Source organism: Erinaceus europaeus, chromosome 1 (genome assembly GCF_950295315.1).
Source record: "Erinaceus europaeus chromosome 1, mEriEur2.1, whole genome shotgun sequence".
Taxonomy (NCBI): domain Eukaryota; kingdom Metazoa; phylum Chordata; class Mammalia; order Eulipotyphla; family Erinaceidae; genus Erinaceus; species Erinaceus europaeus.
The window spans coordinates 27,087,495-27,109,779 of record NC_080162.1 but is presented as its reverse complement, the minus strand read 5'-3'; the positions used below and the strand labels follow the sequence as shown (position 1 = coordinate 27,109,779).

Here is a 22,285-nt window from a genome sequence, read left to right as displayed (position 1 = left end):
GCCTTGTATGAAGGGTTCAGGCTACATCAACCTGCAATGCACTGTCCTCAGTCAACCTTTAATATCTTCTACCTGTAAAATAGATTTTAAAACCTGAATTTTAAAACCTGAATTCTAGCTGACCTGCCACCAAAAAAACAAACTTAGAATTAAGAGGCATGAGCAGAGAATTATTTCAGTAAGAAAGAGGTATGCTATAATCAATTTCAACTTTAAATAGAGTCACAAAAGGGACCCTCAAATATGGGAAGTCCACAGGCTGGTCCCAGCCCCAGCAGGACACACTGAGACATAAGGAGCTCAGTAACAAGTCCAAGGCGGCAAGATAGGAAGGATCAGTGAATCCACATTGATCTTTCAGAAGTCAGACTGTGTGGTCCTATTACCATGCTACTCCACACTTTTATTTTTTTAACCAGAGCACTGCTCAGCTCTGGTGGATGGTGGTACGGGGGATTGAAACTGGGACTTTGGAGCCTCAGGTATAAGAGTGTCTTCGCATAACCACTATGCTATCTACCCTCCGCCCTCCCATGATACTTCATAAGCATAAAGTACTAAAGCCCAGGCCCTTGATCCTGGAGTCATGATGACCTAGGGAAAGATCTTGGGCTCAGCCTGGTAGCAGACCTCAACAGGATTCAAGACTATCCTTTAAAACAGCAAGTAGCTTAAGGGAAAGAGAACATTCCTTTAGACTCACAAGGTCTAAGGTATCTATGTCTTTAGGAACTTGGCCTGGGCAGGGGTAGACAGCATAATGGTTATGCCAAGAGAATCTCACGCCTGAGGCTCCAAAATCCCAGGTTCAATCCCCTGCACCCCCATAAGCCAGAGGTGAGTAGTGTTCTGGTAAATAAATAAAATCTTAAAATAAATAAATAGATAAAATTTAAAACAAAAAACTTGGCTTTAGAACCTGGTTCTCAATGAGCAAGTCCTTGAGCTCTTGCTGGCTTTTAGCACAGGCCTGATCTACAATCACCTTAACTACAGGTTAGGGTGTGAGAGTGTCTATGCCTGGCGCCTGACTCCTTCCAGATACCCGTGACCATCCCTCCCCTTGCCTCCCCTGAAACCCAGCTGAGCTCACACGCGGCACGCAGGGCCTGCTAACCCAGAACCCGGCCAGCACGCAGGCCAACCTGTCGCAGCGCCTCCATCTCCTCACTGGCCGCCTGCTTCTCAGACGTGCTACTCTTGAGCTTGGACTCGGCCAGCTCCACCTCGGTCTGCAGCTTGTCCAGCTCAGAGATGACCTGGTCGCGTTCACTCATGATGAGCTTGTACTCGCTGTACACAGCGTCCCGCTCCTCCTTGTACTTCTCCGACTCCTTGGCGGTTTTCGCCTGCGTGGTCCTCAGCTCCGTCAGCTCCGACTGCAGCAGCTCCATCTCCCACTGCAGGTCCTTGTTCTGAGCAGTGGCCTTGTTCAGCTCGTGGTGAATTGCCTCAAACCTGAGGGAGAAAGGCAGCCAGGACGTGGGGGGTGGGGACCTGCCTGATCAGCTCCATGTGCTGGACGGTCAAGCATGAAGTTTCGAGTTAGGTCATTCTCCATACCCCCAAGAGAGAAAAGTCACAGAGTGCCAGTGCCCCTGGATCTGGAATTTTTCTGCCTTTTACAAATACCAGAACTTGAATGGAGGACTTCATGCCCTCTGCTCCACTAAAAAAAAAAAAAAAAAAAAAAAAAAAAAAAAAATCCTGGAATTGTAGCACAGAAGAGTAGAACTAAACATTTAAGAATTCAGAGGAGAGCTGAGAGATAGCTCGCCTGGCAGAGCACAAATTTTTATTCTGTGCAAGGGTCTGGGTCAGAATCCCCAGGTGCCACATGGATCAACATCAGGGGAAGCTTCGTGCACAGAGGAGCGGTGCTATGATGTCTCTCTTTCTGTCTCTCTCCCTGAAGTTGAAAAAGGAAGGAAGAAAAAGTCCTTTGGGAGCAGTGGAATCATGCTGGCATGGGGCTCAGAGAACAAAAACAAAGATAAAAAGATGAGACCTTAGATGTTGGCAACTGTCCCAAAGTCACAAGGTTAGCAGGAAAGCATTGTTTGGCCCTTTTAGACCGAGGCACCACCCACATAGGCAACCCTGCAGACCACAGCCTAAAGCTCCGAGCAACATTTCTGAATGTGTGTTCCTTGGAATGCAAATCCTGCACAGAGCTCTACTAAGCAACTGTGTGTCTCTGAGGACTTATGTTGGGGAAACACTACTCTGCAGCCCTTCTTAAAGGGGTGAGTGCACAGTACTGACCCTAGAGTGCACCGCGATTCCAAACCCATTTAATATTCAGAGAAGAATTTATATATCGAACTAATGGACCTACAGAGAGCTGGTGTTCTGTAGGTATCTGCATTGTGAAACACTGATCACTCTACAAACTACATACCTAAATAAAAGATATTAAAAAAAAACAAAACTCAGACAATGAGCTTTACAAGTTATAGGTGAGTGAGTGACAGACAGAAAAGACTTGCAGGAAAATCTAAGAAACAGGATAGTCAGAATACACTAGAGGGGCCAGATAGTGGTGCACCTGATTAAGTGTGCACACTAACTACAGTATGCAAGGGACCGAGTTCAAGCCCCATGTCCCCACATGTGGAGGAAAGCTTCACGAGTAGTAGAGTTTCAGATCTCTCTTTCTCTTTCTACCTCTCTATTTCTTCCTCTCCTTCCAATTTCTTTCTGTCTCTATCCAATAATAAATTTAAAAAAAAAGATTACATTAGAGGGAGGAGGGAGAAAGCATAATGCAAAAGACGTTTATGCCTCAGGTTCTGAGTTCCCAGGTTCAATCCCCAGCACCACCATTAGCAGACCTGAGCAGTACTCTGGTTTACAGGAGGCAGAACAGTGGGCAAAGCCTTAAACTCTCAAGCATAACATCCTGAGTTCAACCTCCAGCATCCTATGTGCCTCTCCCTCTCCCTCTCTCACACATAAATAAATAAATAAATAAATAAATAAATAAATAAATAAATAAACCTTAAACAAGAAATACACTACTACGGGTAGGGTAGGGCAGTGACTCACCTGATAGACCACACATGCTGTAACGCACAGAGACCTCAGTGCCCGCCCGCAGGGGGAAGCTTTGCGAGTGGTGAAGAAGTGCTACAGGTATCTCTCTACTGTCCCCTTCCCTCTGGGCTTCTGATTTCTTTCAGTTTCTACTCAGTAAATAAAATATACAGGAGCCAGGCAGTGACACAGCTGGTAAAGTGCACATATTACAGTGCACAAGGACCTGGGTTCTAGCTCCTAGCCCCTACCTATGGGGGGGGGGGGCGACTTCACTAGTAGTGAAGCAATGCCACAGGTGTCTCTCTCTTTGCCCCACTATCTCCCCTTTCCCTCTCATTTCTCTCTGTCTTTATACTATATATTAAAATATACTACTTGTGCAAGAGAGATAGCATAATGGTTATACAGACACTCATGCCTGAGGCTCTGAGGCCCCAGGTTCAATCCCCTGTACCACCATAAACCACAGCTGAGCAGTGCTCTGGTAAATAATAATGATCAATTAAAATAAATACCCTACTAGAGCTCTTTAGATGGAAGACAAGAACACAATGCCCAAGACATACTGAATGTCCTTCCCCCACACAAAAAAAAGTTTCCTGACACTAAGAGGTATTTGAAAAAAGCACAATTTGTGCTACTTCACTGTCTAGAAAAGGCTGGGGCCCTGCAGATAACCATAAGCTCAAGAAGGAGGGTGGTTTGAGCAGAGACCCACTTGGCCGTCCTGGTGTTCTCTGGAGAGCTCCAGAGGGCCTGCCCTTACCTCCGCAAGGAGAGGGCACACTGGTGCTGCAGCTGGATGGCTGTGTCCCTCTGCTGGGTCAGCATCTCTGTCTGCTTCAGCAGACGCTGGTTCTCCTCCTCCAGCTGCTCCAGGCGGCTCAGGTCCGAGTTGTGGATGGCAACTTTCTCACTGTACCTCTTCCGAAGGGCATCGTAATCCTTTTTAACCACCTCCAGCTTGTCCATAGCCGTGTCATACAGCTTATTGAGAATCTCTGATGACCCGTTGTGCTTCAACACCTGAAGGAGGAAGCATCACATTTACCACAGAGCTAAGAACACAAGGGATGGCAGGCAGAACCTCACTTGCTATCTGAAGAGAGCAAAGGATTATGGGATGAGGGAGAGAAGATCTGGTCCTCACGGCTTTGGGATTATTGGTGTGTCATTCCACAGGTCCTGCCGTCATACTGAGTTGGTGCATTCAGATTCATCTGTTCACTAATATTCATTATCTGATGGCCAGGCGGTGGCACAGTCGATTGAGTGTACACACTACAGTGTACAAGGAAGGACCCAGGTTCAAGCCCCTAGTCCCCACCTGCAGAGGGGAAGCATTACAAGTGATTTAAAAAAGTGCTGTGGGTGTCTTTCTCTTCCTCTCTATCTCCCCACCCCTCTCAATTTCACTGTCTCTATCCAAAATAAATCAATATTTTTTTTTATTACATGGTGTTCATAACAGTCACCATGACAGACCTGAGGCTTCCATCCTGAGACAAGCCTACTGACAAGTTTTACCTTCAGCTGGTGTCTAGTAACTTGAATGGTGATTAAAAACTGCCTATAAACTACCTCCCTGCCCTGTGATAAGATGGCTTCCTGTCTAGATAGGACAGTGAAGCTTAGGCTGAACACCCACTTTCTACTGGGAACCTAAAATTTCTGTACAGATTAGACAGAGGGTGCCAGCCCCGTTAAAACCCTGGGTACAGACTGTTTCATACAGACAGCACCTCATGTGTGTTCAGATTCACTGCTAGGGGGACTGTATCCTCTGACTCCAATCTGGGCGGGGGGGGGGGGTGATATTCCTGGAAACTTGCACCTGGTTTCCTCTGGACTTTATTCCATGTGTCTCTTTCCTTTGCTTTGTGTGCTTTCACCATAATAAACGTCAGCCATACTAAAATATGCCTACTAGCTATCTACAAAATGGAGGACTCCCCAACTCTTCATCCTCACTATTCCCGCCTTTAGGTCCATGATTGGTCAACAATTTGTTTGGCTTTGTATGTTAACTCTCTTTTCAACCACCAGGTTCCAGACGCTAGCAGGATGCGACCAGACTTCCCTGGACAGACAACCCCACCAATGTGCCTTGGAGCTCCGCTTCCCCAGAGCCCTTCCCCACTAGGGAAAGAGAGAGGCAGGCTGGGAGTATGGATCGACCTGTCAACACCCATGTTCAGCAGGGAAGCAATTTCAGAAGCCAGACCTTCAACCTTCTGCATCCCACAATGACCTTGGGTCCATACTCCCAGAGGGTTAAAGAATAGGAAAGCTATCAGGGGAGGGGATAGGATATGGAGGTCTGGTAGTGGGAATTGTGTGAAGCGGTACCCCTCTTATCCTATGGTTTTGTCAATGTTTCCTTTTTATAAATACAAAATTAAGAAAAATAAACATCAGTCATGAAAATGATTAAGAGTTGTGTGAATCCTCCTACTTACTAAACCACTGAAGGGCCACAGCCCAAGCACCCAGTCTGCTCCAGCCCTCTTCTAGTGGCTGGTGATACCAGGCAGACACTCTATAGACTATGGAGCGTGCGTGGACATTTCATCCACCAGAACAAATAAAATCAAGCAAAATATGGGCTGCCAAAAACACTAAACATTAAATAAGATAAGAGGCTTTGACCAGCTGAGTAGAACAGAAGTTCCTCAGAGGGGCTGAGGCCTGGGGAAATCGCTCTAAAAAGGTGACTTGTGAGCTTGGAAGTAAATGAAGAACAGCATAGGGGGCAGAGGGAAGAGCAAGTACAAGACCCTGAGGCAAGAACCACCAGCCAGTTCTACTTACAAAGAAGAGCCGGGGCCATGGCTGGAGCCCAGCAAAACAAAGAGGAGTAGGTTCAAAGGGAGACAACGCACAAGCGAGTATGGCCCCAAGGCTCACAGCAGACACTATCTCCTGTGTGAGCTGGAAGCTGTGGGAGGGTTTTAAGCCAGAAATCCTTCTGTTCTGAATTACAGGTACTGAAGTTCACCCTCAAGAGCACTCCCGGTGCTGGAGCAAGAGAATGAAAACAAGATGAGTTACGAAGAAACTGTCAGGAGCCCACTGGCTTTGCTATCCACCTCAGTGGGTCACTCTTTGTCTGGGAATTTCAGGTTCCTTGTTCTTCAAAAGACAGACTGCACTAGAAAGGTTGGCTCTGTGTTCCAGATCCAACAGTTCAGCAATCACTATGGTCCCTGGGTTATCTAGAGATCTTTGCAGTCCAGAAAACAGAACCCGGGACAACTAAATAGTCCTTTTGGGGAGAGATTAACCCTCAATAAATATGACTAATGTGGAAAACAAAAGCAACACTAATTTAAAAGTCAGCATTACATTAAAGAGACAAGTTGAGTTAATTCTCCTAAGACCGAAGCATTAGATCACAGGACAGCAAACAACTGGAGAGGGCATCACAAAAGTCAACTCCATCACAAAAGTCAGTCTCCTTATTTGCTCCCCCACCCCAAATGCTTTCCTTAAAAAAAAATAAAATAAAATAAAATAAAAATAAAAAAACCTGACACAAACAACAAAATGCAAGCTCATCTTTGAAAATGCTACGTGGGCTTTTCCAGCAGTTAAATCTTGAAAATGTCTCACAACCTAACCAAAGCAACGATTGCCATCTCAACATGCTTCACCTCAGTGTGTATCCAGAGACTTCACGTGTGGAATGACAACCCTTCAGCTTCATTACTCGGGTGAGACCTTTCCTTTTATAGTACACTCTAATTTCATCTCAGGTAGTTCACTTTCTAACAAAGTCCCATAACCTAGACATACACCAGTTTCTGTGAGAGAGAGCGTATGTGCACACGTATCCATAAACTACTGCAAAATATATACCTGAAAGCAGGATTACACTAGAGTTTGCAGTGAGTACCTCCCTAACACTTCCTCTCCACTATTCCAAGCTTGGGATCCATGATTGCTCAACAAATTGTTTGGCTTTGTATGTTAACTCTCTTTTCAATCACCAGGTTCCAGATGCCACCAGGATGCTGGCTAGGCTTCCCTGGATTGAAGACCCCACCAATGTGTCCTGGAGCTCAGCTTCCCCAGAGACACACCTTACTAGGGAAAGAGAGAGGCAGACTGGGAGTATGGACTGATCAGTCAACGCCCATGTTCAGCGGGGAAGCAATTACAGAAGCCAGACCCTCTACCTTCTGCAACCCTCAACGACCCTGGGTCCATGCTCCCAGAGGGCTAGAGAATGGGAAGGCTATCATGGGAGAGGGTGGGTTATGGGGATTGGGCGGTGGGAATTGTGTGGAGTTGTACCCCTCCTACCTTATGCTTTTGTTCACTAATCCTTTCTTAAATTAAAAATTTAAATTGAAAAAAAAAAAGAAAAAGAAAATGTCTCACTGCTAGGGCCAGGCTGGCGGGTCGCCTGGTGGGGTGCACACTCTACCATATATGAAGAGCCGGCTTAGAGACCCTGACCACCACACAGGGGGCTGGAGGAGCAGCGGAGCACTGTGACGGCCTCTCTCCCTCCTTCTTCCTCTCTCTCTCTCTATCACCCTCTACTGAAGGAGGAGAGAAAGAAGGGAAGGAGGGATATAAAATAGGGTCCATGAAGAACAGTGGAGTCATACAGGCATGGAGCCCCAGTGATAACCCTGGAAGAGAAAAAAAAGTTTCACTGCTGATCAGTATTGCAATTGAGAATTAGTCATAAAACCATTAGCTGATCCCCCTACTACATAATTTATATTTTTGAAAGAGTGGTGTATTAGTTTTCAAATGCACACACACAAACACACACACACACACACACAAAGCATAATAAATAGTGTAACAAAACTTTACATAACTGCTTAACACCTTGTCAGATTTCAAATTGCATTCAGGTGTCTCTCTCTCTCACTCCCTTTATTTATCTCTGTCTTTACCATCAAAGAAAGAAAATAATAATAACAATAATAATAATAATAATAAGGCAACCAGGGAAGGTGGAGTCATGTGCAGGCACTGAGTGCCAGCAAAAATTTTTATAGAGGAAAAGGAGGAGGAGGAAGAGGAGGAGAAATAAATTCCTATCTTAATATTTATTTATTCCCTTTTGTTGCCCTTGTTGTTTTATTGTTGTAGTTATTTTTGTTGTTATTGATGTCATCGTTGTTGGATAGGACAGAGAGAAATGGAGACAGGAGGGGAAGACAGAGAGGGGGAGAGAAAGTTAGACACCTGCAGACCTGCTTCACCGCTTGTGAAGTGGACTCCCCTGTAGGTGGGGAGCCGGGGGCTCAAACCGGAATCCTTAGGCCGATCCTTAACACTTTGTGCCACGTGCGCTTAACCTGCTGCACTACCACCCGACTCCCATAAATTCCCATCTTGAGATCATAAATATACTACCTTTAAAAAAAAAAAAAAAAAAAAAGAACCAATCATACTTTATTTGAACTACCTGAAATATATTTTGGGGAATGGTTTGTTTTGGAGATAAGACATTATTCAATCTATCAAGAGACAAATGAGAAAGGGCCCCCAAGTGCAGGCCAGGTTAAAAGCACCATAGTGGGCGGAAGCTGGAGGACACATGCATTTCCCCCATGCAGTGTCTACCCCTGAAAAGTATCCCAAAGACATAAGGGTTTGCCCAGGTTGGACTAGTGGAGAGCTCTCCTGATTGCCAGGTCAGTCAGTATGTCCTATCTGCAAAAGGTCTAGCTGCTTCTTCTTCTTCTTTTTTTTTTTTTTAAAGACTGGATTGTCCTAATTTGTGGGAAGTATCTCAAGACTTCCTATTAAGAATGATTCTAAATGTTTTACTCTCTAATCATCATGGAAGCCAAGTGAGAATTCCATTGGCTTCCAGAACAAAGGCACTGCTGCCATTCCTTGGCCACCCACAAGGTGGCAGCCATGGGTAAATCAGCCAAATATTCCCCCATAGCTGCCTTTAAAAAAAAAAAAAAAAAAAAAAAAAAAACTAGTATAGCCATAGGCCCTTTGGAATATAACTAAAATAAACCTATTAACTATCTATAAAACGGATACCCCCAAATTTTCATCTGCACTATTCCAGCCTTTAGGATCATGATTAGTCAACAATTTTTTTGGCTTTATATGTTAACTCTTCTTTCAGCCACCAGGTTCCAGATGCTACTGTGATGCCAAATGGACTTCCCTGGGCAGATGACGCCACCAATGTGTCCTGGAGCTCCGCTTCCCCAGAGCCTCCCCCTGACCACTACTCCCCCCCACTAGGGAAAGAGAAAGACAGGCTGGGAGTATGGATCGACCTGTCAACACCCATGTTCAGTGGGGAAGCAATTACAGAAGCCAGACCTTCCAATTTCTGTACCCACCACAATGACCCTGGGTCCATACTCCCAGAGGGTTAAAGAATAGAGAAGCTATCAGGGGAGGGGAGGGAATACAGAGTTCTGGTGGTGGGGATTGTGTGGAGTTGTACACCTCTTATCCATGGTTTTTGTCAATGTTGCCTTTTTATAAATAAAAATCATTTAAAAAATTTAAAAAAAAAAGAAGCAAACTAATCTAAAGGCAGCCTTGAAGTGACACAGACTTCATCTGGACCTTAGATGAGCAGACTCTACACCATGACTTTATCATCTTCACTGGGAAACAGCAAACTAAGTGTCCTTATTCTGAGATGCTCAGATGGGACACACATGACAAGTGAGGGACAATTCTGAGCACAGATGAGTCTGGACGGCTTGAGTGGTCACCAGTTCCCAGTGAGACAGGATTGGTCAGGGTAAACCCCACAGAAGACCCAGGTACCCTGTCTGATGTTCAGTCCAATTCTTATAATATGGTGGGATCTGGGATCTGGAGTCCCAGGGTCTTGAAAATCAGACTGACAGCCTGTGCTGTTTCTGCTAGCCAGAAAGAGAAGGGCTTACTAAATGACTCTGAGCTGAATCCATCTTCCGAGACTGCTAATCTCTCCTTCTCATTCTAGCTTCAGAGTCATGAAGAATAGTCTCCTCCCTATAAGCCAGCACCCGATAGCCAATCGGAGTCGTTTTGGCCCCAAACACTTTTCAACTATGTTCCACAGGCAGGGCTCAGAATCATGCCTGAGCTTGGTAATTAGTAGGCTCTCGAGAAATTTGAGAGAATGATGCCACAGTTTAATGCCAGAGAACTGAAAACCTACCCTCATACCCATTATAGTTGATTTTCTTTTCTTCCCTATTTGTTTACTTATTTATTTATTTATTTTGTCCCTGCCTGGATTTTGCCACTCAGTTTTTTTCCTTTTTACAACATTACAAAATTATGTTTGTAGTCAATAATTTCACATGTGTGCAGACTGCTGTGAGTGCATGTACACACACACACACACACACACACACACACACACAGAGTCAAATGTTTAGTTTCCAAGCTAAGGCTAACAGATGCCCAAGTGAGAGAGAAAACTTATATTTGGCCCAGAATTTTAAAATCAGAAAGGTAGCAAATGCCCCACCTCAGGAAGTGGCCCAGGGGAAGCAAAAGGCCAGGGTCTAGTACCATCCATACAGCAACATGGTCAGAGACCAGCATCTGGGAAAAGGGCTTGACTAACTGGTTGAATACTGGCCTTACAGACATGAGGTTCCTGGTTCGCTTCCTGGTGTCACATGTACCAGAGTGGTGCTCTGACTCCTCTATTCCTACCTCATGCGAAACTCTCCCACATATGTAATAAATGAATCTGAAAAAATAAAATAAAATAAAGCCCTTCTTACTCCACACTGCTCAGAAACACTCATTGTCAGCAAGGTACAAACTAAGGAACCTTCTCTTCTTCTTTTTTTTTTTTTTCCCTCCCTTCCTTCCTACTCTTAAGTCTATGAAAGGACATGTTTGAAGATATCTGGGAAAAGACGCTGATTTTCAAAAATCATCAGAGGAGAAAAGTTGTATAATGTACTTAGATAGGGAATGGGGAGAGAAATCTCTTGAGGCTATATAAGTTTCCCAAATAAATTGACAGGACCTATTTAAAAAAAAATAAAATCTAAAGGAGGAAAAGAAAGCATTGTTTTTGTACCCAGTTTTACCTCTACGAGTAAAACTTGAGAAATTAAGCACAAAGGAGCCTAAGAACATCTATAAATGTGCCTTAAAAAAAGAAAGGAAAAGAAAAAGAACTTGCTTATAATAGGAAACAATGGGAACAACCAACTTCCTCATCACTGAGAACATGGGGTAATATATTATTGACAACTAAGTGCACAGAAAGTACAAGACGACCTGTGGTATACTGTAAATACAAAGAAAAGGGGGAAATATGCTTGGAATGAAATAAAGGATATTTAAAGGATATTACCCTGGGTGTTTCCAAAAGGTCAGCCATCTCTACAGACTGACTATGCAGCTGAAGAGGGTGAGTACTTCAATGTGCCTTGATTTTTTTTTTCCTTTTTTTTGTTTAAGATTTATTCCAAAGGTAGGTACTTCTGGTAAAAAAATAATAATAACAATAATAATAATTTATTATTAGGGAGTGGAAAGGAAAAAGGAACAAGCTAGAGGTCCAGAACGCAGCTTAACTCCGTTATATCACAGCACTGAGAACTGAACCAGCAACCTCTGAGCCTTGGCCATAAAAGTTGGTGCTCTAACAGGCCGAGCAATTTCCCCAAACCGCTTTTTTCTTTCTTAACCAAAGAATATTGTAGTAAAGGAAAAAAAGATACAAAAAATACTCCCTCCACTCCCAATAAAGTTTGGTGTTCTTTGTCCAAGATCTTGGGCATTTTTAATACAATCCCGAAGATCCCAGACATTGTACTGTAACTCAGGTAACCCGGAAATCAAACTGCAAGGTTGTGACCCACCACAAACACAGAGAACAGTCTACCTATCTGCTGCTTTCTTCTTAGACAGAGACAAGGACCTAGTGCCCCACCCTACCCCCTGTACCCCTCCCAATCAGGAAGGTCTCATTTCCTGGGAGATAAATCATGCAGAGGACCAGGGAGCCCCACAAATCCCTCAAGCAAACAAGCAAATCAAACAGTACACTTTGCCCCGCAAGGACCTCTTCAAGTTAACAAGGCGTGGGAGGAACCAGGCAACAAAACCTGCCTTGTCCAGTAAGGTCAACCTTTGCCCTCTGGTCTGGTGGGCAAGAAACCCATGTCCCTCCCTGTTCCTGCTTTCTCTGCCTCTGGCCCACCCAAGACCTGTGCTTTCCACAGTATGGCACTGACTGCAGACCACGTAAAGACCCTGGCAACTCCGAACTACCCCCACCCCCCCCCACACACACACACCCCTGAAACAGTCAGGTGCCCGGAGAGGAGGCCCAAGGTAGGAGCTGTTAAGCAGCAGAGGCCTAGCTGATCAGAACAGGGACACTCAATGACAATTACCCCACTCCCATCCAGACTAGCTACAGAAAAAGGCAGAGGAATAAGCAACGGGATGGGGGAGTAGGGAAGAAAAGGCCTTCATGCCATCCTCAGGGAGTACAAGGAAAGGGGTAGGGGAGGGGACTACTCAGCCCAAATATCTAAGGACAAACAAGAGGGCTGAAGACAACGCAATCTCATGCCACATGAGGCAGATTTCTTAAATGATAGGGTGATAACAACAATCTTTACAGATGTAATTCGCATTTGAAAATACAGTTCAGGGGGCCAGGAGATAGTTCACCTAGGAGACCTCAAGCATAATCATGCGCTAGGGCGTGGGTCTGAGTCTCCAGTCACCATAGGCGAGCGCCATGCGGAGGGGAAGTTTCACAAGCAGTGGAGAAGTGGTGTGATGCCTGTCCTTCTAGCTCTCACCCTCACTGTGGGAAAAGAAAGGAATGAAAGAAGAGTCTGCCAGGAGTGCTGAAATCAACATAGGTGAGAAGGTCCAGCAAAGCTGAGGTAACACCAAATAAAGTGGACAGTACAACAGATTTTGGTTTATTCACAAAATGGCACAATACAACCACTGTCTAATTCCATAGCATTTTCTTCACGCCAAAAAGAAACAACACTCACTCTCCCTCCCCCATCCTGCCAGGCTCAATCATGCACTCACCTACTTTACATCTCCCCAGACTTTCTCTATTCTGGGAACCAGGCCATGGCACACCTGGTTGAGCGCACACATTGCCATACGCAAAGACATAGGTTCAAATCCCTGCTCCCCACCTGCAGGGGGGAATCTTCACATGCAGTGAAGCAGGTCTGCAGGTGTCTCCTTTTCTATCTTCCTCTCAATCATCACCCCACCTCTCAATTTCTCTCTGTCCTATAAAGTAAAATAGAAAGAAGGAGGGGGAAATGGCCACTAAGAGTGGTGGCTTGGTAGTACCAGCACTGAGCCCCAGCCACAACCCTGGTAGCAATGAAAAGGGAGGAAGGGAAAATCCTCTATTCTGGACATTGCACACAAGTGGAATAAAATATTTTTGGTCATTTGTTATTATTTATTTATATGAGAGAGAGAGAGAACACAAACTAGGGTATTATTCAACTCTGGTTTATGGTGGTTACGGGTTGAACCGGAGACCTTGGAGCCTCAGGCAAGAAAGTCTTTTGCATAACCACTATCCTATCTTCCCCACCCCACAATGGTGGAAATATAAATTGGTCCAACCCCTGTGGGTCTTTTGTGGACTAACTTCTTTCATTTATAGCTTATCCATCATTAGACTTGTCATCATTTTAGTCCTATCAGTACTTTATTCCTTTCTATGCTACATAGTATTTATTCCATTACGGTGACACCACATTTTCATTTATCCAGTCATCAGCTGATGGACATTTGGACTATTTCAATTTTAGGCTGTTAGGCATGCTGCTGCTGCAAACATTCACTTCCAAGGTTTGTGCAGATACACATTTTCAACTTTCGGAGATATACAGATAATACCTAGCAGTGCGTGGATTGACGGCTAGGTCCTTGGGGAATCCTGTTTAACTTTCTGAGGAACTACCACACTTTTCTTCCAGATGGCATCACTATTTTATATCCAACCAGCAGAGTATGAAGACCCTGACAGCTCCACTTTCTCAACAAAGGCATGCCAGCTTTGACCCAGACTTGCTGGGGCTAGAATCAACAAGGCAATGACAGCCTGCACTTACTGACAGCATCGAGGATGCACACACATGGTACCAATGTTTCACACGCACATATGCTGCACTGGCCGAGGCCGAGCCAGCCACGCTGAGTAAGCCCCACTCCACCATTTTCTGACCGGGACTGTTACATCTCTTACAGCACGGGGAAGCCACAAATGCACCTGAAACTATCAATCTCGCAAAGAAGAATGAAATACAAACCAAATCCCAGGCAAAAGTTTAACTGAGCCAAGTTTAGACTAGGGTGGGGGAGAGATGTCAGCAAGCAAGAGTGGAGACAAAGTGAGGCAAGAGATGCTCTCTCCACTCACAGCCCCGGGGTCTGAAGTGGCACAACCCCTCCCAACCCCTCCCATTGGGGCTGTCCCTGCCTATAAGGCAGCCGGCAACCTCCAGCCTCCAGCCTCCAGCCTCCAGCCTCCAGCCTCCAGCCTCCAGCCTCCAGCCTCCAGCCTCCAGCCTCCAGCCTCCAGCCTCCAGCCTCCAGCCTCCAGCCTCCAGCCTCCAGCCTCCAGCCTCCAGCACTGACTCACCACAGCAGCCCCATTTCACCTGCTTCAAATACCAGGTTTCTTCTAAAGAGGTTTTGTTTTGATTTGATTTGTTTGTGGTTTTTGCTTCTAAACACCTGAAAGCCTACACAACTTGCTCTAGAAGGTCCTGTGCACACGCAGGAAGAATGGTCTCCTGCTGAGCACTCTTCTTCCTGAGAGCTCACCCCACAATGTCACCCAGCCCAGTCCTGGAACTGCTGGGGGTGGGGACGGGGTGGGGGTGGAGGGGCGCTGAAGCAACTTCTCTGAGATCACGGAGCAAGTCTCCCCACTTGCTCCAGGGCTTTCTGCCCCCAGGCTGGACTCCAGCTGCCCTGGTCTACAGTTACCTTGTAAATCCCTTTTATAGCACTGAGACACCTGGTTCCTATCATTCTTAATCTATTTACTTACTTGGTCAGTCCCCTCAGGTATCTTCTTGAAGTTTCATTCCTCAAGCAACCCCACCCAGGAGCCTTCACCATTACCAAGAATTAGTCGGCTTTACCTGCTCTGGCCCCTCAATTAGATCTGTGTGCTCACAGAACAGCCTTTCGATGCATCGAATACATTCATCCTAGAGTCCCTCACAGAGCCTGCACTACCCATACAAGACTTCAGCAGACGCTAGCAAAGGAACATATTGGCAGAAGCACATGTCTTCAATATAAATAACTTACAATGGGAAAATGCTAAAATTAACCAAAGGGGTTAGTCAATAAAGGACTGGTTAGACCAATTATGGTGCTTCTGTGTAACTCAATACTCTGCTGCGCTTAAAAAGAGGGAAATAAAACTGCCTGGCACTGGAACAAAAACAGACACAGTGACCAACAGAGTAGAACTGAGAACCCAGAAATAAGGCCCCACACCTATGGACATCTAATCTTTAGCAGGGGAAGATAGCTAATGGTTATGCAAAGAGACTCTCATGCCTGATGCTCCAAAGTTCCAGGTTCAATTCCCTGTACCACCATAAGCCAATGCTTCTCTGGAAGGAGAAAAAAAAACAACTCTAATCTTTGACAAAGGTGCCCACTATTAAATGGGGAAAGGACTGTCTCTTTAACAAATGGTGTTGGGAAAATTGGTCTAAAGCATGCAGAAGAATGAAACTGAACCACTACTTTTCACCACACAAAAAAGTAAATTCAAAATGGATCAAAGACTTGGAATGTTAGACCAGAAAAAGAAGAATATTGGAAGAACTTTTTCATCTAAATTTTACAGGCATTTTCAATGATGTCAATCCGATCACAAGGAAGGCTAAAACAAAAATAAACCAAAAATAAATAAACCAATGGGACTACATCAAATTGAAAAGCTTCTGCACAGCAAAAGAAATCACCACCCAAACAAAGAGACTCATTACAGAATGGGAGATCTTTATATGTCATACATCACATAAAAGGCTAATAGCCTAAATATGTAAAGAGTTCACCAAACTAAGCAAGAACAACAACAAAAAAGACCTCATCCAAAAATGGGGAAAGGATATGAATTGAATAGTCACCAAAGAAAACATTCAAATGGCCAACAAACATGAAAAAATGCTCTAAGTCTGGTATACTGCACCAAAGTAAAGGACTCTGGTGTGGGGGGTGGGGGGGGCGTGGGGGCAGATGTTCAGTTCCTAGAACATAGTGGACCTAGAAGAAGGACCTAGGTGGGAGTTAGAGTGTTATGTGGAAAACTGAGAAATGATACATGTGTCGACTGCTATATTTTACTGTTAACTGTAGACCATTAATCCCTCAATAAATGAAAAAGAGGAAGAAGAAAGAAAGAGAGAGAGAGAAAGAAAGAAAGAAAGAAAGAAAGAAAGAAAGAAAGAAAGAAAGAGAAAGAAGAGAGAGAAAGAAGAAATATTCCAAGTCACTGATGGTCAGAGAAATGCAAATAAAGACAACGATGAGACACCACTTCACTCCTGTGAGAGTGTCACACATGAGAAAGGATTGGAACAAATGCTGGAGAGGGTGTGGGGTCAAAGGAACCCTCCTGCACTGCTGATGGGAATGTCTATTGGTCCAGCCTCTGTGGAGAGCAGTCTGGAGAACTCTCAGAAGGCTAGACATGGACCTACCCTATGACCCTGCAATTCCTCTCCTCGGGATATAGCCTAAGGACCCAAACACACCCACCCAAAAAGATCTGTGTATACCTATGTTCTTAGCAGCACAATTTGTCATAGCCAAAACCAGGTGTCCAACGACAGATAAGTGGCTGAGCAAGTTGCGGGATATATACACAGTGGAATACTACTCAGCTATTAAGAATAATGAAGGGAAGCGGGGCTATGGAGTGGAGTAGCAGCCGTTGCACTTTGCTCTCCCTGATCAATCAGGAATAGCAAAGAGGATCAATCCTGTGAGAACACAACAAAACAAGATTAGGGTTACTTTGGGAACCCACCAAGCCACAGGTGAGTGCAAACTCATATGGCCCAAGTTCAGAGAGGGGCTTAAGGAGAGATTCCTGGGGCTAAAAGCCCATAGATACTGGGAACAGCTGGTACCAGTCTGGCAGTTTGACAGGTGACCTGCGGCACCACCTCCGGTCTGAGTTTTATCAACAAAAAGACTGCTGAGGGAAGAGAAAATAACCTAAAACTCACCAATTTACAACTGTGAGTTTCCATTGCTGTTGCCCCTCAGGGGCTGGAACAGCAGCAGGGAAACCCTATACTGACATGGGACGGGTGGGAAGCAGAGAACTGGCCAGTGACAAATACTACCATGACGCCAACCTGCCTTCTCTGGGACAACCTCACCAATGAGTCCTGGAACTACCCCCCACACACACCCACACAGAGCCCTGCCCCACTAGGGAAAGACAGAAACAGGCTGGGAGTATGGATTGACCTGCCAACACCCGTGTTCAGTGGGGAAGAAATTACAGAAGCCAGACCTTCCACCTTCTGCATCCCATAATGATCATGGGTCCATACTCTCAGAGGGATAAAGAATAAGGAAACTTCTGAGAGTCAGACAGTAGCGCAGCAGGTTAAGCGCACGTGGCGTGAAGCATAAGGACCGAAGTAAGGATCCCAGTTCGAGCCCCCAGTTCCCCACCTGCAGGGGAGTCACTTCACAGGTGGTGAAGCAGGTCTGCGGGTGTCTGTCTTTCTCTCCCGCTCTCTGTCTTCCCCTCCTCTCTCTATTTCTCTCTGTCCTATCCAACAACAACGACAACAATAATAACTACAACAATAAAACAAGGGCAACAAAAGGGAATAAATAAATAAATACTTAAAAATTATGAATAAGGAAACTTCTAATGGAGGGGATGGGGTGTGGCACTCTAGTGGTGGAGACTGTCTGAATTGTACCCCTCTTACCCTACAATCTTGTTGATCATTATTAAATCACTAATAATAAGAAGTTGAAAAATAAGAAAACACAAAGCACAACTTGACTGGGTTTGGTGTAGTGCACCAAAGTAAAGGACTCGGGGGGTGAGGGAGAGGCTATTCAGGTCCTGAAACATGACAGCAGTGGAGGACCTTGAGGGGGCTGAATTGTTATGTGGAAAACTGAGAAATGTTACACATGTACAAACTACTATATTTTACTGTTGACTGTAAACCTTTAATCCCCCAGGTAAAAAAAAGAAATAAAATAAACATTAAAAAAATAAAAAATAATGAAGTCACCTTCACCTCATCCAGATGGAACTTGAAAGAATTGTGTTAAATGAAATAAGCCAGAAAAAGAAGGATGAATATGGAATGATCACACTCATAGACAGAAGTTGAGATAAAAGAACAGAAGGAGAAACACAAAGCAGAACTTGGACTGGGTTTGGTGTATTATACCAAAGTAAAGCACTCTGGGCATGGGGGTGGGGAAGAGGCAGCTTTCAGGTCCTTTTGCAGAAAACTTAGAAAATTTACACATTAAAAAAAGAAGAAGAAAATTTACACATGTACCAAAACTGTATTTACTGTTTACTATAAACCATTAATCCCCTAATATAAAAAGAAAAAAATTCCAACTAAATTACTCCCAAATTCCTAGCATTCTAAAAGTATTTGATAATAAATTTGTTTTTCCACTTCTTGGGGAAAAAAAAAAAAAAAAAAGGAAGTAGAATATGTACTGAAATTAAAAGGTACACATGACGTATTCAGGAAAAAAGTATTAACAGAAAGTTTTGTATGATCCTACTTTGGGAAATAAATCAAGAGACATAGAGTCCTAATGTGCAGATAAACAATTTCCAAACTAGGGTTGGGGAGACAGCATAATAGTTATGCAAAAGACTTTCATGCCTGAAGCTCAGAGGCCCTAGGTTTAATCCCCAGCATGACCATAAGCCAGAGCTGAGCAGTGCTCTGACTTCTTTCTGTATATGTCATTAAAACAAAATAAAATAGGGGCCAGGCAGTGGTGCCCTGGTTAGTGCTCACATTACAATGCACAAAGACCCAGGTTCAAGGCCCCTGGTCCCCACATGCAGGAGGCTAGCTTCACAGTGGTGAAGCAGGGCTGCAGGTATCTCTCTGTCTCTCTCCGTCTGTATCTCCTCCTTCCCTCTCAATTTCTCTCTGTCTCTATCCAATAATAAATTTTAAAAAATGTTTTAAAAAATAAAATAAAGGAGAGTTGGGCAGTAGCGCAGCAGGTTAAGCACGCGTGGCTCAAAGTACAAAGACCGGCATAAGGATCCCGGTTCGAGCCCCCGGCTGCCCACCTGCAGGGGGGTCGCTTCACAGGCAGTGAAGCAGGTCTGCAGGTGTCTGTCTTTCTCCCTCTCTGTCTTCCCCTCCTCTCTCCATTTCTCTCTGTCCTATCCAACAACAAATGACATCAATAACAACAATAATAATAACTACAACAATAAAACAAGGGCAATAAAAGGGAAAAAAATAAATATTAAAAAATTAAAAATATATTCTTTAAAAAATTAAAATAAAGTAAAAATATATAATTTTAAAAACAAACTTTTCACAAGTAGCACATTCATCACGGTCATTTCTGTGGGGGTAAGACTGACCAAAGAACACTACATTTTGATTTTTTTTAAAGATTTTTTTAATATTTATTTATTTATTCCCTTTTTTGTTGCTCTTGTTTTTTTATTGTTGTAGTTATTATTGTTGTTGTTATTGATGTCGTCATTGTTGGATAGGACAGACAGAAATGGAGAGAGATGGGGAAGACAAGAGAAGAGAAGAGAAAGACAGACACCTGCAGACCTGCTTCACTGTTTGTGCAGTGACCCTCTGCAGGTGGGGAGCCAAGGGCTCGAACCAGGATCCTTGTGCCAGTCCACATGCTTTGCGCCACCTGTGCTTAACCCACTGCGCTACCGCCCGACTCCCTACATTTTGATTTTTTAGATGTCCTCAGTGAAACTAGAGAGGAGCTCTGCTGGTAGTGCACAGGGCTTTCAGATGTGAGGCTGGTTCACAGGCTGGTTAAGCGCTAAGCGGGTTAAGCGCTAAGCGCAGGTGGCACAAAGCGCAAGGACTGGAGTAAGGATCCCAGTTCGAGCCCCCTGCTCCTCACCTGCAGGGGAGTCACTTCACAAGTGGTGAAGCAGGTCTGCGGGTGTCTATCTTTATCTCCCCCTCTGTCTTCCCCCCCATTTCTCTCTGTCCTATCCAACAACAACGACATCAATAACTACACAATAATAACAATAATAACTACAACAATAAAACAACAAGGGCAACAAAAGGGGAAAATAAATGAATAAATAAACTTATAAAAATAAACAAATAAAAAATAAAGTGATATCCACAATACAAAAGGTATGAATGTCACTTAGCTAAATCTCAGATTCAGACCGACAATAATGTTAGTTGAAGTGGAGGGGTGTTTGTTTGTTTGTTTGTTTGTTTGCCTCCAGGGTTACTGCTGGGGCTCAGTACCTGCACCATGAATCCACTGTTACTGAGACCACTTTTTCCATTATGTTGCCGTTGTTGTTATTGCTGTTGTTATTATTGTTGGGTAGGACAGAGAGAAATCGAGAGAGGAGGGGAAGACAGAGAGGGGGAGAGAAAAAGACAGACACCTGTAGACCTGCTTCATTGACTGTGAAGTGACCCCTCCCCCCTCACTGCAGCTGGGGAGCTGGGGGCTTGATCTGGGATCCTTACGCCCATCATCCTTGCACTTCACGCCATGTGCACTTAACCTGTTCTTTTTTTTAACACCCACATGGTCTGATTCTTTTCTTATGATACAAAATGTTTCTCAATTTTTCAATTAAAAAAAAAATGGTAGAAATACATTATGAGGATCCATAAATATTGAAAAGAGGAGATGAGGGAAGGGTACCTGGAAGTCTGCCCAAGAAAGTGAGTAGGTTAAGAATAACAAGAATTAAGTCACTCACTGGAGTAGAAACTGGAAAAAGAAAATCAGAACTCTGAGGTACTGGGGTTGGAAGTGTCACTATAAACTCATGATCATCAATATATAATGTATGTGCATCTACAGGTGAAGATAAAGATATGGTAACAGACACAGATATAGATACAGATGCAGATACATAAGGGGGGGGAGACACACAAAAAGAGAGCTATGTCTATGTATGCATATACTCCAATATGTCCTACTCTGTCCACAGAAAAGGCCTGGGTATGAGGATCCACAAATAATGAAAAGAGGAGATGAGGGAAGGATGCCTGGAAGTCTGCCCAAGCTTAGTAAGCTTGGTAAGCATGTAGCCCAGCTTTCAGATCTTACTTCTAAATACCATGTACCACCACAGGGTGAATAAATAAGTGTTCAAAGAGTGAGGGGGGATGGGAGTCGGGCAGTAGCACAGCGGGATAAGCACATGTGGCACATAGCGCAAGGACCGGCATAAGGATCCCGGTTCGAGCCCCCAGCTCCCTACCTGCAGGGGAGTCGCTTCACAGATGGTGAAGCAGGTCTGCAGGTGTCTATCTTTCTCTCCTCCTCTCTGTCTCCCCCTCCTCTCTCCATTTCTCTCTGTCCTATCCAACAACAATGACATCAATAACAACAATAAAAACTACAACAATAAAACAACAAGGGCAACAAAGAATGAGGAGGAACACGTCCAGAAAACAGAAGCAAATCTAAAGAAGCCCCCACTGGCAGTAATGTTTTATGACCCACTGCATACAACAGGGAACCATAAGTCCAGGTACAGAGAGGTGGACAAATGAAAGATGAGCAGCTTTATAGTGGGATGCATTGGATCGACCTTCTCGTGGTGCATCCCGTGAGTACCCATTTATTGGGGAAACTGACGATCCTACCTAGCCGACTGAATCCACATGGATCCCAGTCACTTTCAAAGCCAGCAACAAGCAGACATCAGGCTCAACCTGACGCTGTTGACTGGCTACGGAAGAAGGGCAAACGCTAGAAGAAGAAGTGGAGAAATACACAAATCTGACCTCAGTCAAGTGAACAAAGTGAGTCTTATCAGTAAAGGTCATATCGAACCAAGTCCTAATCAATAAGATGCAATGAGAAGAGACGGCAGCACCACTTCTGTGACAATTCCGCTGAAGACAGACAAGCAGAAAGAAATCATAAGGATCAGACAAATGGAGGCTAAGGGACAGTCTACAAAATAACAACTTGGGATGTTTGAAAGTACTAAGGCCAGGCAAGTGAGAGCCTGAGGGAGTATTCCAGATGGAAAGAGATC

The 22,285-nt window shown here is 44.4% G+C and overlaps 1 protein-coding gene across 6 annotated transcripts in view; it reads right to left on the bottom strand.

Moving 5' to 3' along the window:
• DLG5 (discs large MAGUK scaffold protein 5) overlaps positions 1 to 22,285 on the bottom strand; it is a 153,611-nt gene that overhangs the window by 47,852 nt on the left and 83,474 nt on the right. For all 6 annotated transcript variants that reach the window (XM_060205776.1, XM_007539395.3, XM_060205932.1 and 3 more), the window contains 2 exons: positions 3,806 to 4,065; positions 1,146 to 1,458 (listed from right to left, as the gene is read on the bottom strand). In XM_060205776.1, the coding sequence (XP_060061759.1) occupies positions 1,146 to 1,458; positions 3,806 to 4,065 (573 nt within the window). The remainder of the gene's footprint in view (positions 1 to 1,145; positions 1,459 to 3,805; positions 4,066 to 22,285) is intronic.